This window comes from Monodon monoceros, unplaced genomic scaffold (assembly GCF_005190385.1).
Source record: "Monodon monoceros isolate NGI ecotype Baffin Bay Population unplaced genomic scaffold, NGI_Narwhal_1 Super_Scaffold_7, whole genome shotgun sequence".
In the NCBI taxonomy this organism is placed as follows: domain Eukaryota; kingdom Metazoa; phylum Chordata; class Mammalia; order Artiodactyla; family Monodontidae; genus Monodon; species Monodon monoceros.
The window spans coordinates 39,856,338-39,871,485 of record NW_021703784.1 but is presented as its reverse complement, the minus strand read 5'-3'; the positions used below and the strand labels follow the sequence as shown (position 1 = coordinate 39,871,485).

The window sequence follows — 15,148 nt, the reverse complement described above, 5'->3', positions numbered from 1 at the left end:
ATAGAGCTAGTCTGCTCAGAGGATCCAGGTGTCCTTTATGCTGAATGAAATTTCATAGTAAATAAGTCTAAATATTGGATTAAAGTATGACTAATATATAATATCTAATGTTACTCGAAGAGCTAAAGGTTGTGCTCTGACATTTCATTTAAAAAATCCCACAGCACTTTTCAAGGCTGAAGAATTTGGTTTTGTGGACAGATTTTAATTTAATTAAAGTTGTGCCTCATGTAAAGTCTTTCCTTTCAATAAAATTTTTAGCACCATCTCTCTGTCAATAATGTTTTATCTCACCACAAAAACATGGCATTTTGTCATTGAGTCCAATGGTTAAAATACAATGAGGAATGGATTAAAGGTTTTTATAAGGTCAGCTGTTACCTCTATAGACAGTAAATTGAAGATTTTTTTTAAATTTTGGGTTTATTTTTAATTAATTAATTAATTTTTATTTTTGGCTGCGTTGGGTCTTTGTTGCTGCACACGGGCTTTCTCTAGTTGCAGCGAGCAGGGGCTACTCTTCATTGTGGTGCCTGGGCTTCTTATTGTAGTGGCTTCTTTTGTTGCGGAGCACAGGCTCTAGGCACGTGGGCTTCAGTAGTTGTGGCACACGGCCTCAGTAGTTGTGGCTCACGAGCTCTAGAGCGCAGGCTCAGTAGTTGTGGTGCACAGCCTTAGTTGCTCCCCGGCATGTGGGATCTTCCCGGACCAGGGATCGAACCCGTGTCCCCTGCATTGGCAGGCGGATTCCCAACCACTGTGCCACCAGGGAAGTCCCTATTTTGGGTTTTTGGTTCACCAACAATAATACAGATCTTATAAAGATTTAGTCAAAAATGTGATCAGAAACTGCTGGTAAGATTATAATTAGTGTAGCCTTTCTGGAAGACAGTTGATTCAAATACATTTAAAAATGTACAGACCCTTTGACTCATCGTTTCTGCTTCTAGGAATTTATCCTAAGAAATAATTGAAAAAAGATACAGATGCAAGGTTATTCATCTAAGCATGAGTTATAATAGTGAAAAATAAAATATGACCTAATAAATGACTTAGCAAGAGGGCCTTCATTGTATAAATGATAAACACTGTGTGAGTATTTCAACAAGTATTTATTGAGCATCTAGTGTGTACTAGCCACTCCTCTGGGGTATACAACAGAGATGCAACATAGAAAACTCTTGCGTGTAGGGAGCTTACATTTTATTATTAGTGGGCTAATGGGCAAGTGGGCATTACTACACAGGCATTAAAAACAAAACGTATAGAATTACAGTTATCAATATGGAAAGCTGTTCAGTAGACGATGGTACGTGAGGATCCACAATTACAGAGAAATATGCTGCTTTGGAGTGAAAATAATATAGGACAAGGCAATACATCAAGGATATTAACAGTCATTATCTCTGAGCCATGAAATAATGAGTGTTTTAAAAACATTTATTTTGCATATTTTCTTCTACAATGAAGTTTTATTTTGTTTTCAACACAGATTTACCTAAGTAACCAATGTGAATGCTCCAAAAGCTTCTGCTAGGCAAAAGAGTTCCTCATTATTTTTCTTCTTTCCCTTTCTTTCTCCCGTTCTTCCTTCCCTCCTTTCATTATCTCTCTCTCTCTCTCTCTCTCTCTCTCTCTCTCTCTCTCTCTCCTATCACTGAAACATAGGAATAGACAGAAACTTCAGCTTCCCTCAGAGAGCTATCCCTTTGTTCCTCTCCATTACTATCAGAAAATATTTCTAGGTATCTAACCAAAATGCTTTGTGCTGAAGTTTATGCTCAGTTCTTCTAAAGAAACAGAATCCAGCTAATTACTGCCCTTCGTGAAGTAACCTCCATGTTTTTAGACACTTAACAAAATTACTTCTTGACTTTATTGCATATATTGAGATCATTTTCTCCATTGCTTTAAATTTCAATCTTCCTTTCTATTCGGCTGTGAGGATCCAGATCATTTTGCTGGGTATGGGGGTATGCAAATTAGCACAGACCACAGAAAGAATCTGAGGCTGGGAATAATCTGGGTTACAGAAAAGAAGAAAAAAAACAAACAATAATGCAAGCTGGATGTGTCGCTCACAGCCTGGTCCTCTGTCCATTTCCTGTTTTTAGGCTGTTGACACCTGGTGCCAGCTACACAGACCAGAATTACTGAAGAGAGAGCACAGGTGTACATTTTGAGTCCATTGAAAACAGGTCCCGAAAAGTTTGTCTTTAAGAAAAAATCAAATACCAAGTGTATGTTTACTGAGCGCACGGAACTTCACATGAAGCTTTCGAGCACGCAGCTAAGTTTTAGAATTTCTGGGTCCCAAACAGACAAGGAGAGCTGTCCATTTTCATTAACTCCAAATAAAAGCTTGAATTCAGCCTGCAGCCTTTCACCTTAATCTAATGTGCAGATCTCCAGCTTTGAGCCTTGTGAAATAACACGGAATGAAGGCGGCTTGCATTTCAGGACATAATTGTTCCCCACGACTGTGCTGTGGATGTTTGCTTCTCCTTCTGCAAAGATGAAAGATAGCTAATCAGTAGGAGCTGGCATGAAGAGGAGGGAACAGAGTAGGACAAAAGTGTCCGGTGAGAATCAGTGGATGAGAGGCCAGAGAGAGAGCACCTTGCTGGTTCTCTATCTGGAGGCCCGGGACTTTAATTCTGGCTGCCTATGGTGTGTGCCTGTGGGCAGTGCAGCATTTAAGTGCATGATAAAATCAACTGATGTCTTCATCAAGCTGCATCTTGGCTTTAAGCCTTGAAGATGTTACCATGACACCATCCTTATTCTTGGTAGTAAAGGGACAACTCAAAACTGGACATGGTTTTTAAGAAAATTGTCTTATCACATAGGATAATTCACAGATGGAGTGTTGACTTTCAGAGCCACTTAACTATCAGTTCTGCATATACGCTAGAGAAGTCTAAAATCCATGACAAGCTCAGTCTATCCCATTTTATTCTGGCTAGTGATCACAGGCGAACAGGATAGCTAGATGACTCATTTTGTTTTTCCTAATGTAGCTTATGCGTCAGAGTGCTTGTCTGTAAAAGAGCCAGACATCCCAACCTGCCTGCATTTACCAAATATTATGATGTTATCCTTCATTCATTTATTCAACATTTAGCGTGTTCCAAATTTCTAGCCACCATCCTAGAATAGAGAAAAACAAGATAGAATGGTCTCTGCCCATAGGGAGCTTGTCGTAGATTGGGAAAGGGACAAAAATAAAGTGCTAAGATAAAGGCAGATGGGGGCCACCCCAGACCCCTGTCTGGCTGGGTGAGGGGTGTTCTCTGAATCTGAAACCTCCTTGAAGAACAGAGAAGAAGGTTTGGTTTGGGGAGACAGGGGCTGAAGGAGCAGTACGTGCAGACTCCTTTGTACAAAAGCAAAGGAGCACTGGATATTTAAGGAAGACTCGGTCTTCTAATTCTCCTGGTCTCAAACCATTCCAACAACTGAGAATCTTCTGAGAAGATATAAAAATGGATTCAGAATAATATCTTGCAGCGACTTTTAGAAATGGAGGAAAGTAATGAAACTATTGAATTTCCTGTTACTAAAGAGCTGATACCAACCCACTGAGAGCGCAGGGGCATGGAATTGCCTTCTTTTTCATGATAATGGACACATGTGGATAAGTCAGCAGGCAACTCCAGTAATGAAAAGAGTGCATACTCCGATTCACAGCTCCAGATTCCAGGCCTGACTCTGCCGCTTGATTAGCTGGGTGATTCACTTAAAATTCCCGATTTTAAAAGTGCCTTAAATTATATATTTAAATATAATATGTGTCAAATACGTGATATATAAAGTATATAAAAGCGTATGCATATATAATACGTGTACGCTAAAATGTATTTGAAGCATTTTAAACATCTAAGTTAAGATTTTCTCCACCCGAAATTGCTCTATGCATCTTGGTTCATCCCATTTTAGCTGATTTCAGTTGATTTCAGTATATTTCAGAGTGGTAACAGTTATAGATATGACAATGGGTGTGCATGGACTGACCCTGGGTTGGGCCTATGAGGATAAAATCCCCATTCTTCCCTTAATTATCACCACACTCTGCTCAGAACAGTGATCCTTCCTAAGGCAATAAGAGCTTTATACAAGTCTGGGGATGAATAGGAAAAGAAAGAAAAATAGTAACTGTGTGATCCTCCTAAATAAGGGCAAGCAAGGGTTGGCTAAAGGGGGTTATGGAGCCCGTGGAAGAATTCATATTCTCTCAGAAATAAATGTAGTTAAGTGTTTGATTCTTGAAGAAATAAGCAATTTAAAGATACATGTAGATGTTAACATTGGTGGAAGCTGGGTGAAGGTTGCCCAGGGACTCCTGTCCATTTCTTTGCACCTTCCTGTTAGTCTATAATTATTTCAGAATAAAAAGTCAATACAAATTTTAAATGCACTGAGAATTGGGAGTTAATATTTTGACTGGGAATAAGAATGAAATATATATGCACAAGCAAACGTCTATTAGAGGTATCTACAAAGAATACGCAACCAGGGTGTTTTTAAAATTTTGTTGTCTTTTTTTAAACTGCCTCAGAATCTATAGTACTTATCCTGGCAGAGGGATTTTCATCATGTTATGGGCCCATAGCCTCCAAAGCACTCCCTGAACCATTTGTTGACAGGTCGTTTTAGAGCTGTTGTGGGTATTCGGTTGCCATTCTTTGGGGGCAAGATGTCATTTGAGACTTTGGGTGCCACATATGGTGATATGGCTGGAAAAAAGGTAAATTAAATAACCCAGTGTGTGATGGTCATCTGATTTGAGCAGCTCCATACATGTTTTTCTTTTCATCTCCAATATGTAGGGCTTATTCTATGAGAACAAGGTGCATATAGTTTTTCTAATATTTGTGAATAAGAAGGGACAATTACAGCTAATGTGCTTCATGCTGGGATCAACTAATTCCATTTCAAGCTGTGCACAGTTCTAATAAATAAATAAATAAATACTGTTTGTGTATCTGCTTATACAATTAAATATTAGGTTTCTCAAATAATTCTAGTCAGCTACTAGACTTATACAGCAAGTAAAGAAGAAACAGGAAAAGAAAAATTTTATAAACATAAGCTTATCTCAAAAATAAAAAACCCCAACTGTATTTCTAAAGATTTTTTTTATTTTCATGAATATCAGCATAAATTTGGCATCTCAACTGAATCCACATTGAGCATTTCTGTGATAGGTGAAAATGCAAAAAAGAGGTTAAGGATGTATCTGCATCTGGGATATTCCACCTGAGTTCTTTCTACTGAGCAGCGCTCCCTGAAATTTGCTAGAAGCTCACTGTGGATGGTTTATTTTTTAAATGAGATTTATTAATTGCTCATTCTTGGTTCAGAGCAGAGACAAGGAAGAAGAGAATAGAAGCCTATGTGGCACATGAGGAAGAAATTCTTAGTCTGGAGAAGAAAAACCATGGAGAGGGTCATTTTTTGATATTTGGAGAGCTATCACAGGTGAATGGTGGTTTGCAGACTTGTTCTATTTTATTCTAGGATATGAGTTAGGAAAACATTTAAATTAGAGAGACTGAAGTTTTGCCTCAGTGTGAAGAACTCTGCATTAGCTGAAACTCCCTAGTAAATGACGCGGACCCTGTCACCAAACTCAGAGCAGAGGCTGGGTACTGGGTCAGGCATCATGTGGGAGCATATACCTACTGATTATTAGGGGTTTGGTTATACCTATTGATCTTCGAAGTCCCTTCCAGATCTGATTTAGTGAGGCTGACTTATCTCATCTGTGATGTAAACTAACCTACTGCTGATTCAGTGTGAGGATTTAAATTCATATATGAACATTTTTTGAGTGTCTGCTACATGCCAGGCACTGTCGTATGCAGTGAGACCACAGTGATTAAGCAGCCAGATACTCTTCCTGTAGAATGTACTTTCTCTAACAGGCAGATGGGAGGAGACTCTTTTCTGGGGATAAACACTCCGGGACTGTGTTAGGTAACGGACTACGAACATGTCACAAACATTTATGTTCTGCATATTTTGATAAATAAAAAAAAAGACTCTCTTTGCAGAGAATCAGTACTGTTGTGATTGTTTTTATATTCTACAAAGAAATACCAAGAAGTACCTTTTTATGATTTCTACAGTCAATTTGGAGAAGTCAAATAGGAAAGTATCATATTAACTCAACACTGTTTGCCCAATTAATGACACTTCTCTAACAGAGGGGAAAAAAGAATTTCTTTGGACATAAAATACTATGTGACTCTGATGTCTATATAGATTAAAAAGACAATAATGAGATATGGGGATATATGTATATGTATAGCTGATTCACTTTGTTATAAAGCAGAAACTAACACACCATTGTAAAGCAATTATACTCCAATAAAGATGTTAAAAAAAAGAGAAAATAATGTTGTTTTGGTGAGCAACCAGTCTCAAGTTTGACAGACCAGTGTTTGAGAATGGGATCTTCTGTTTACTGGCTGAGTCATCATTCATAAGTTACTTAACTTTTAAATCTCTTTCCTTACCTGTAATATGGCGATAAAAATAGTAACTACCTCATGAGTGCTTGGCACTAAGAAATACTTGCTGAATGAATGATAGATTTAAAAAATTTAATGATGAATGCATTTATTGCACCTATCATAATCCCAGCACACAATGGTTAAACAGTCATGAATGTGTAGGTGATGACAATGGTTGTAAAACTGTCCCTATTTGGAGATAATATGATCATCTATGTAGAAAACATTATGGAATGTGTAAAAACCCTGTAATAACTAATAAGTAAGTATAACAAGGTTGCAACATACAAGATCAATATACAAAAATCAGTTGTATTTTTCTTTTTTTTTTTTTTTTTTTTGTGGTATGCGGGCCTCTCACTGTGTGGCCTCTCCCGTTGCGGAGCACAGGCTCCGGAAGCGCAGGCTCAGCGGCCATGGCTCACGGGCCCAGCCGCTCCGCGGGGCATGTGGGATCTTCCCGGACCGGGGCACGAACCCGTATCCCCTGCATCGGCAGGCGGACTCTCAACCACTGCGCCACCAGGGAAGCCCCAAATCAGTTATATTTTATATACTAATAACAAACAATTAAAATTGAAATTAAAATAATAATGCCATTTCTAATAATATCAAAATATGAAATGCTTAGGGATAAATTTGACAAAAGATGTGCTGGATCTGTGTTCTGAAACTATACAGCATTGCTTAGAGAAATACAAGAAAACATAAATTAATAAAGAGATACACCATTTTCATGGATCAGTAGACTCAGAGTTGTTAAGATGTCAGTTCTTTCCAAAATGATTTATAGAGTCATTATAATCCCAGTAAAAATCCGAATAGGTTTTTCTAAATTTCATATGGATTCTAAAGCTGATTCTGTACTTCATATGGAAACACAAAGGATTTGGAATAACCCAAACAACTTTGAAAAAGAAGAGCAAAATTGCAAGACTTACACTTCCTGACTTCAAGACTAATTATGAAGCGTTATTAAGAAAGTGTGATATTGATATAAAAATAGACAAATAGATCAATGAAACAGAATGGAGAGTCCAAATGTAGACCCATACTTATATGGTCAATTGATTTTCAACAAAGATGCAGAGGCAATTCAGTGGAGAAAAGATAGTTTTTTTTCAACAAATGGGGCTGGCACAATGAACATCCACATATGAAAAATGAGCTTAGGTCCATAGCTTGTACCATATACAAACATTAACTCAAAATTCATCATAGGTATAAATGTAAAACCTAAGACTTTAAACTTCTGGAAGAAAACACAGGAGAAAAATCTTTGTGACCTTGGATAGGCAAAGATTTCTTAGATACTTAGATAATATCTAAAAACTGAAAGCAACCTAAATGTCCAACAAGTCAATGGTTAAAAACAAATTGTGCTATACGTGTGCAATGGAATACTACTCATAAATTAGAAGGTCTGTTGTATTTTTAAATGTACAACAACATGGATGAATCAGAAATAATTATTCTGGGTGAAAGAAGCCAGAGAAAAAGAGCACATACTGTATCATTCCGTTTCTGTAAAATTCTAGAAAATGCTAATTAGTCTGTAGTGACAAAGCTAATCTGGTTGCCTGTGGGTAGGGAAAATTTGAGAGCATTTTAATTAGATTAAAAATGGGAAGGTGAATGGTCACATTTTTTATCTTGGTGGTGATGGTTTCACGGGTGTCAAAACTTACAAATGGCTTATTTTTAAATTCTTTTAGAGAAATTGTAGAGGATTTTATTTTTTTTTTAATTTATTTTATTTATTTATTTTGGCTGCACCGGGTCTTAGTTGCGGCATGCCGTATCTTCAATGTGGCACACGGGATCTTTTAGTTGCAGCACGCTAACTCTTTGTTGCTGCATGCATGCGGGCCTAGTTCCCTGACCAGGGGCTGAACCTGGCCCCCTGCACTGGGAGCGTGGAGTCTTACCCACTGGACCACCAGGGAAGTCACACAGATTGTTTACTTTAAATGTGTATAGTTTATTGTATGTCAATTGTGCCTTAATTGAAAAAAAGTAATAAAGAATGTATGGTAGTTGTTACAAAGCTATGGGCTTATGACATGATTTTGGCAGTCTTTGGGCAACCTCAGAAGTGAGTTTTTGCTTGATAGAAAAGCTCATGTGGATTTACATTTTTAACTGTGACCACGTGGATCATAATTAGCTGTGAAGCACTGAAGAAAGTGAGAAAATGCTATCACTAGGCATTGGTTGTTTAATATAGTTAATATGGAGCCTTGGATGAATCTTAAAATAATTGTCAACACATTTCATAGTCCTTCTTTTCATTTTGTCCTCAAATTTTTGGATCATGAGAGCAAAGCCTGAACTATGCTCCAAGATACTCATTTGCACTTCTACTTAATGAGTAAATATAGCCATAGACATATTTTATCTTAATGAGAGAGAATTTTAATTTCTAGAGGACGTATCTGATGTTTCATTAAAAAATAGAGTAAAATTCCACCCATATATTTTAATTTGCATTAGTGGATGCCTTTCATCTAAGGACCTCTCAAAATCATTTAATGTCCAAAGCCTGTAAGGTCCAGAGCCTGTCCCAGTTTGACAGGTCCAAGAAAAGGGATTTAAGTGACTTCCAGGGATACCAGAGCAATTCTGTGACTACAAATCTGTGTGTGTGTGTGTGTGCGTGCGCACAAGTGCGTGTGTGCGCACAAGTGCATGTGTGCATGGTATGTGGTCAGGCGAGGTACAGACAAAGCTGACCTAACTTCTTTGATTTTGTTCCTTCTTAAGTTCTCTTTTTAGTGGACTGACTTTGCTGTTCCCCAAACAGGCCAGATATTTTCATGAAAAGGTATCATGGGCAAGTCACAAAGATCAAGCAACAGTATGCCGCATGACCAGAGGAGAAAAAAATATCTAACAAGACTTTCCATCGCAAACTTCTCTCCTCTCGAGATTGTTCCTTGCTTTGGGGGGTGGTTACTATTTACAAGGCCTTGGGTGTTGCTTTTGATTCATATTGATTTAACATATACTCAGCATCTACTGTGTTGCAAGCATTTTGCCAAACTCTCGGCATACATTTAATTACATGATTGCCACCACAGCACTGAGATATGGGTGATAGAACTAGGCTTGCTTGGTTCAAACACCTTGTACACAGTCAGAGAGGTAGTAAGTCATGGAATCTGGGTTGAAACTGGAACATTCGAGGAAGACAGATCCGGGTTCTTCTGCAACTAGCTGTGTGACCTTGGACAAGTTACGTACTCACATCTGAGACTTGATGCCCTCATTATAAGAGAGAATTATAAAGCTTACAGAGTTCTTTGGTGGATAACTTTAGAACTGAAACTTCAGCATCAGTTGGGCGAGATCTCCCTTTGAATCGTATAGCTGTTCTGAATTACAGGCAACCTTCACTTTTCTGGCCTGTTTCTGGAAAGATGCCCTCCTCCCTCCCAGGTGCTATACTTGGCAGTTTGCTTATGCAAGATCTACAGGCCAAATTATGTGCCTAATCCAACAGGAGTACAGAGGATATAAGATTCAGGTCAGAACTGGAGAAGTGTTTCTTGACGCCTTCCGTGGATCTTTTTTAGGGTATAAAGGTTTACATGAATTACACGCCTTCCAGGTGTATCCTGACTACTTTTAGAGATTTTATAAGCTGAATCCCAGAGTTTTCCCATCACAGTGGAAAGTACTTAAGAGTTCCTGTAGTAAGTTTCTATAGCCTTGGTGGTTGGGTGAGGGCTGTAAAGATATTCAAGAGCACAACATTTTCTCTTTGGCTTTTCTGTCAGATGTTTGACTTCCTGGTTGGTGCTTGTTTCAACCGTGAAACGGGAAAGGTGGAAGGCAGCAGACTGGGCATTTTTCTGCTCCTAATTTAAAATGATTGTCCCTGAGTATCCCTCAAAGTGGCTTAGAGTTTATTTAGTGCACTCTGTAGAGTTCTTGAGGGGGCTAGAGCTCATTCAGAAAGTATGTTGGTATGGCTTACGGCTTCTTCTCTGATTCTTTTGGAATAACTGTGACATTAGATTTGTAGAGAAATAGTATCAAGGAGGTTTGTACTTTTGCATGCAAAATAGTTTCTATCCTAACAGGCAAAAGAATATTTTAAAGGTGTTTTTCATTTTTGTGAATGAACAGACAAAATAATGTATCCCGGGAAATCTCTTTGTTGTATAGGAAATCAATTCGATATCAGGTCAAATGGAAATTTTGATGTGATAGTGCACTGATTTCCCATGCATCATGGGAAGTGTTTTGACCTCTGGCCCACTCTCTTCCCATTGCTCCCAACTGTCTCGTGTGTGTGTGTGTGTGTGTGTGTGTGTGTGTAGATACGTCTATCCCCGAAACTCAAATAAAGTATTTGTGAATATAATTATACTTCTCAAATGGTAGAAGAACTGGTTAGCACAGTTTTGCAGAAAATAGTGTCCTGATGTAAAGAGAAACACTTTCATTTAATTTTGTGTGATGAATTTTTTTTTTTCATATGCCAAGATCACTTAGCACAGCCGGCCTCAGTTTGGGGTGATTGACTTAATGTCTTCCTGTTTTGCTATAGCAGTTACACTTTCCCTGCTTTCTCTTAGGAGTCATCTCTACTGCAGACATTCTTGATCGAGAGACAACAGGGTCATACTGGCTGACTGTGTACGCCACAGATCGGGGCGTTGTTCCACTCTATTCCACGATTGAGGTCTACATTGAAATTGAAGACGTGAATGACAATGCCCCGCTGACCTCTGAACCTATTTATTATCCTGTTGTCATGGAAAACTCTCCGAAGGATGTATCTGTCATTCAGATCCAGGCTGAGGACCCTGACTCTAGTTCCAGTGAAAAACTGACATACAGGATTACAAGTGGGAATCCTCAGAACTTTTTTGCCATCAACATCAAAACAGGTAAGGGAATGCTCGTACGACTGTTTCTAGTTGTTAGTCCACCTTTTAAATTCATGAGTCTGACACTTGCTATACCCTCTTATTTATTTTATTGTGTGGAGAACAGCATCCTCCTTTCTGGGAATTGCTTGAAAAGGTGAGCGTTTTACCTGCCTGGTTTGGTATGTTTTAATTTCAACTGACATTGAGGTGAAGTGATCTGATAGAAATCAGAGGCTTTCACAGGAAGCCTTAGATTTGCTTTACTCATAATTGTAAAACGTGGTTCCTAAGCCATTCAGAGAGCCAGCTGCCCCCTTTCTCTATCTTGTGAGAGAGTAACGTGGGCCATGCTGGGTTCTATGGGTAGCTGGCTTTGTCTCACTTCTCTTTCTAGGAACTTCTCCCTTGCTTGGCCTTAGGCCAGCATGCCATAAATAATCTCCTTAGAGCCTTAACTTTAAGCCCCAGATGTTTTGTGATTTCTGTACTACCCATCAATGAAATGTCAATGTTTAGTAGAACTTCCAGTATCTAAATCTTTACATAAAACATACACATTTTAATTTTCTTGGTTTTTGCTCAAAAAGTTTCTAGAGAGTGCACCGAAAACTTAACTTGTTGACTGAGGACCAGAAAGGACAGTTGTGGAGTTTGGTTGAATGCATTCTGAGACAAGTACATACACTGGAAAAAAGTGCTTTGCAGAGTAAATCTCAGAAGTTTGTTGCTTTCTTGTGATTTGTCTCTTTTAGATCTGAACAAGCAGGTAAAACACTCAGTGAGAGTTGTGATGGATAGAGTTTTAATTAAATGAAATTTAGAAGAATTAGAAGATACTATAGCTATCTCACTCTGGGTGAGTTGATATTGGTCAAAAGTTAGGCTAGGTGATTGATGTTTGTTGGCTGGGACATGCCCCACTTTCCTAGCAAAGTACTGATCGAGTTAATAGTTATTTCTCCTTCTCATGTTTGTTCAAGTAGAAACATATAACTGACACCAAGCGTTTTATAAATGCCAGGTTCCCATTAACATAAGTTAAAGAGAATGCCAAGGGTTTTTCTGAAGCTATTGATATTTTTCTAATTATGAGTGGGTCAGTCATTTTGTTAAGCAGAGTTTAGCATTTGAATAGTGTTGAATCAGGATCTGACTTTAATTTCATTAGAAGACAGAGAGTGGTCATCAGCTATCAGTGTCTGATTCAGGCGTCCTTGAACTTGAAGGAGAAGACTCAGAGAACCGGAGCCACGTCCATCCTTTCAGCACCCCCTTAAGTACGGGGAGCCTCCCATGCACGTGAGGACCCCCACCCTCCTGGTTCACTTTCTCGCTGTAGCCAAGAGCTCTGTGTAATATGGTGACAGAGAAATGAATTCAGATACTTGAGAAGATCAAGAGGGAAAAAGAACAAAGACAAAAAAGTCACAGGAAAGAAGTTGAGGGCATAGAAGTCTTCACACTTCACAGCCCCTGTGGAGCCTGAAACACCCCAGTCATATTCCGAATCCTCCCTCTTGATTCCATTGGCATTTGAGCCAGTAAGAATGAACCCAGCACCCTCTTTTATAAAAGACACTGCACAAGGGCAATGTCAACTGGTCTCTTCCTCCACTCATGGCTGAAATTAAAGAAAGAATAAATGTCACAGGGAAGAATTTGGACTGGAAGTGAAGACCATAGACCATGCAGTATTTGCAGAGAAGAACATGGAGACTCATGTAACTAAAGCTGTCTTTTATCAAGCTTTGAAAAGTTTGCCCTTGGATTTTCAGAAATTCCTGTATTATCGAAATTTGGACTGTATTACATAACAGCCTTAATCATATTTGTAATTTCTCTGTCCTAGCTGTAGATTTTTAAAAAGGATTTGTGCCAGGAACGACATTTTAGACCAACTTTTCTAATAGTCTAGAAGGAACATATAGCACACTTTGTAATTCTCAGACACACGATAAGAAAACACTGGATTTTGTTTATCCATTTAGCCATTCACCAAGCATTTATTGTGCCTACTAGTTTCCAAACAGGATCTTATAGAGAGAGTTATAAACTTAAGAGATGGCCCAAGCCTATCAGGGACCCAACGTACGTGAAATTACAAAACTGACAAATATTTATGACAGAGTGAAAGTAGAGTGAAGGTTTGCAATAATCGACTATGGTAGAGGAGTTTCACTTAATATGGGGTGGGCAAGAGCGGTAGTTAGGGAGTGTTTCATGGAGGAGGGTAGCATTTGGGATTAGAAGTCCTGGTTTTCAAACCCTTGCTCTGCACTTCTAACTGGGAAACACCATCAACCACAGCAGGGAAAACGTAGACTAAATCAGACACTCCGGGCTCTGTGAGCTTGGGCAGGTTACTGAACCTCTCTGAACTTCGGTTTTTAGTGAGAAAGGATAGTTGCAAGGCATAAAGCGGTCCTCATGTAAAATGCTTACCACGGTGCCTGGCACAGTGAAACTGCAAAGAAAGTTGATACCCCATCCTGATTGCTGTAACTCTGATTACAGGCACATCAGTTAATCTCCTCAGATTCTTATCTAGAAAATGAAAATGACATTGCTTACTTCATACGAGTTGCTCAAGAAGTCTGAATTCATGATGTGTTTGAAGGCCATTGGTGAAGTACAAAGTTCTAGAAGAAGCATGTTATTACTCTTCTTATTTCTATTGAGATTCGCAGAACCATGAGCCTGGTGTAACCCTTGTTAAGAGTGTTGCTCTAAATATAATGCTGCCCATAGAGCAATTTCCATCCGATTCAACAAGCTCTCCAAAAAGATGGTTTAATTTTTGGCATACGTCCTGTCTCTCTCTAAAGTCCTTTGTCTGCAATAGTTATGTTAATGTAACATTTTTCAGGAATGAAGGGGGAGGTGTACCTAACTGGTATATTTAGGTAATATTTATGCTTTAGATTTTTTCAACTGGTTGTGGACTCTGGTAAACTGATCTTTCATTCCTTCCTCTATGGTAGAGCTGAAATTTATAGAGTTCCATTTTGCTTTGGCAATGTGCTACATAATAAATAAAGATTAACATGATTAATGCGAACTCGAATAATGTCAATACTTAGGGTCCACGGCTTGCAGCAGATAACAGATGTCCAGGACCCAGAAAGGAAGAGAGATTTCTTTAATGAACACTCTGTTCTCTACCTAAAGAGCTGTTTTCTTTTTTCCTACCAGACCTAAAATCACTTAGAGTCAGTAGTCTGTGGACTTTCTTTGGTAATTCCTGTGGCTTAAGAAGGAAAACAAAAGCTGTAATGCTCTGAGGTCCTTTCTGGCCTGTACAGAGAACGCTTGATTAATTCCAGGCAGAACAGGTGATTTTAATCAAAGGCAGCTTCCTGCATGCGCCGGCTTTAGCTAGTCAGTAATGGGAGTCCTACCCACGTGTTCTGAGCAGGAGACACCCAGCAGGCTGGTGCTCACCTGTCCCTCTGGGTGAGCAGGGACTTAAATGCTTCCTTCCAGCACTTGTAACGGAATCCAAGCTGGCTGCTGAGTGGTCATCCAGGCTGAATTGGGGAACAGGTGTGGGAAGTTCCTCTAGGATTTCAGAATGTTTATTGTAGTTGTGTCTCCAGTATGGGAACCATTTGGCATAGTGCCAGCATGCCAGCATTTAGTGGAGCACTCGATAAATGTTGTTTTTATTATTATTATTATTTTTTTAAATAAGGGCTTCAAATGCTTGGCTTATTTATTTATTTATTTATTTATTTTTGCTGTGTTGGGTCT

The 15,148-nt window shown here is 38.8% G+C and overlaps 1 protein-coding gene across 3 annotated transcripts in view; it reads left to right on the top strand.

Annotated features, from left to right (window-relative positions):
- The window catches only part of FAT3 (FAT atypical cadherin 3), a 563,581-nt gene that overhangs the window by 162,599 nt on the left and 385,834 nt on the right, over positions 1-15,148 (top strand). For all 3 annotated transcript variants that reach the window (XM_029208386.1, XM_029208387.1, XM_029208385.1), the window contains exon 2: positions 11,102-11,416. In XM_029208386.1, the coding sequence (XP_029064219.1) occupies positions 11,102-11,416 (315 nt within the window). The remainder of the gene's footprint in view (positions 1-11,101; positions 11,417-15,148) is intronic.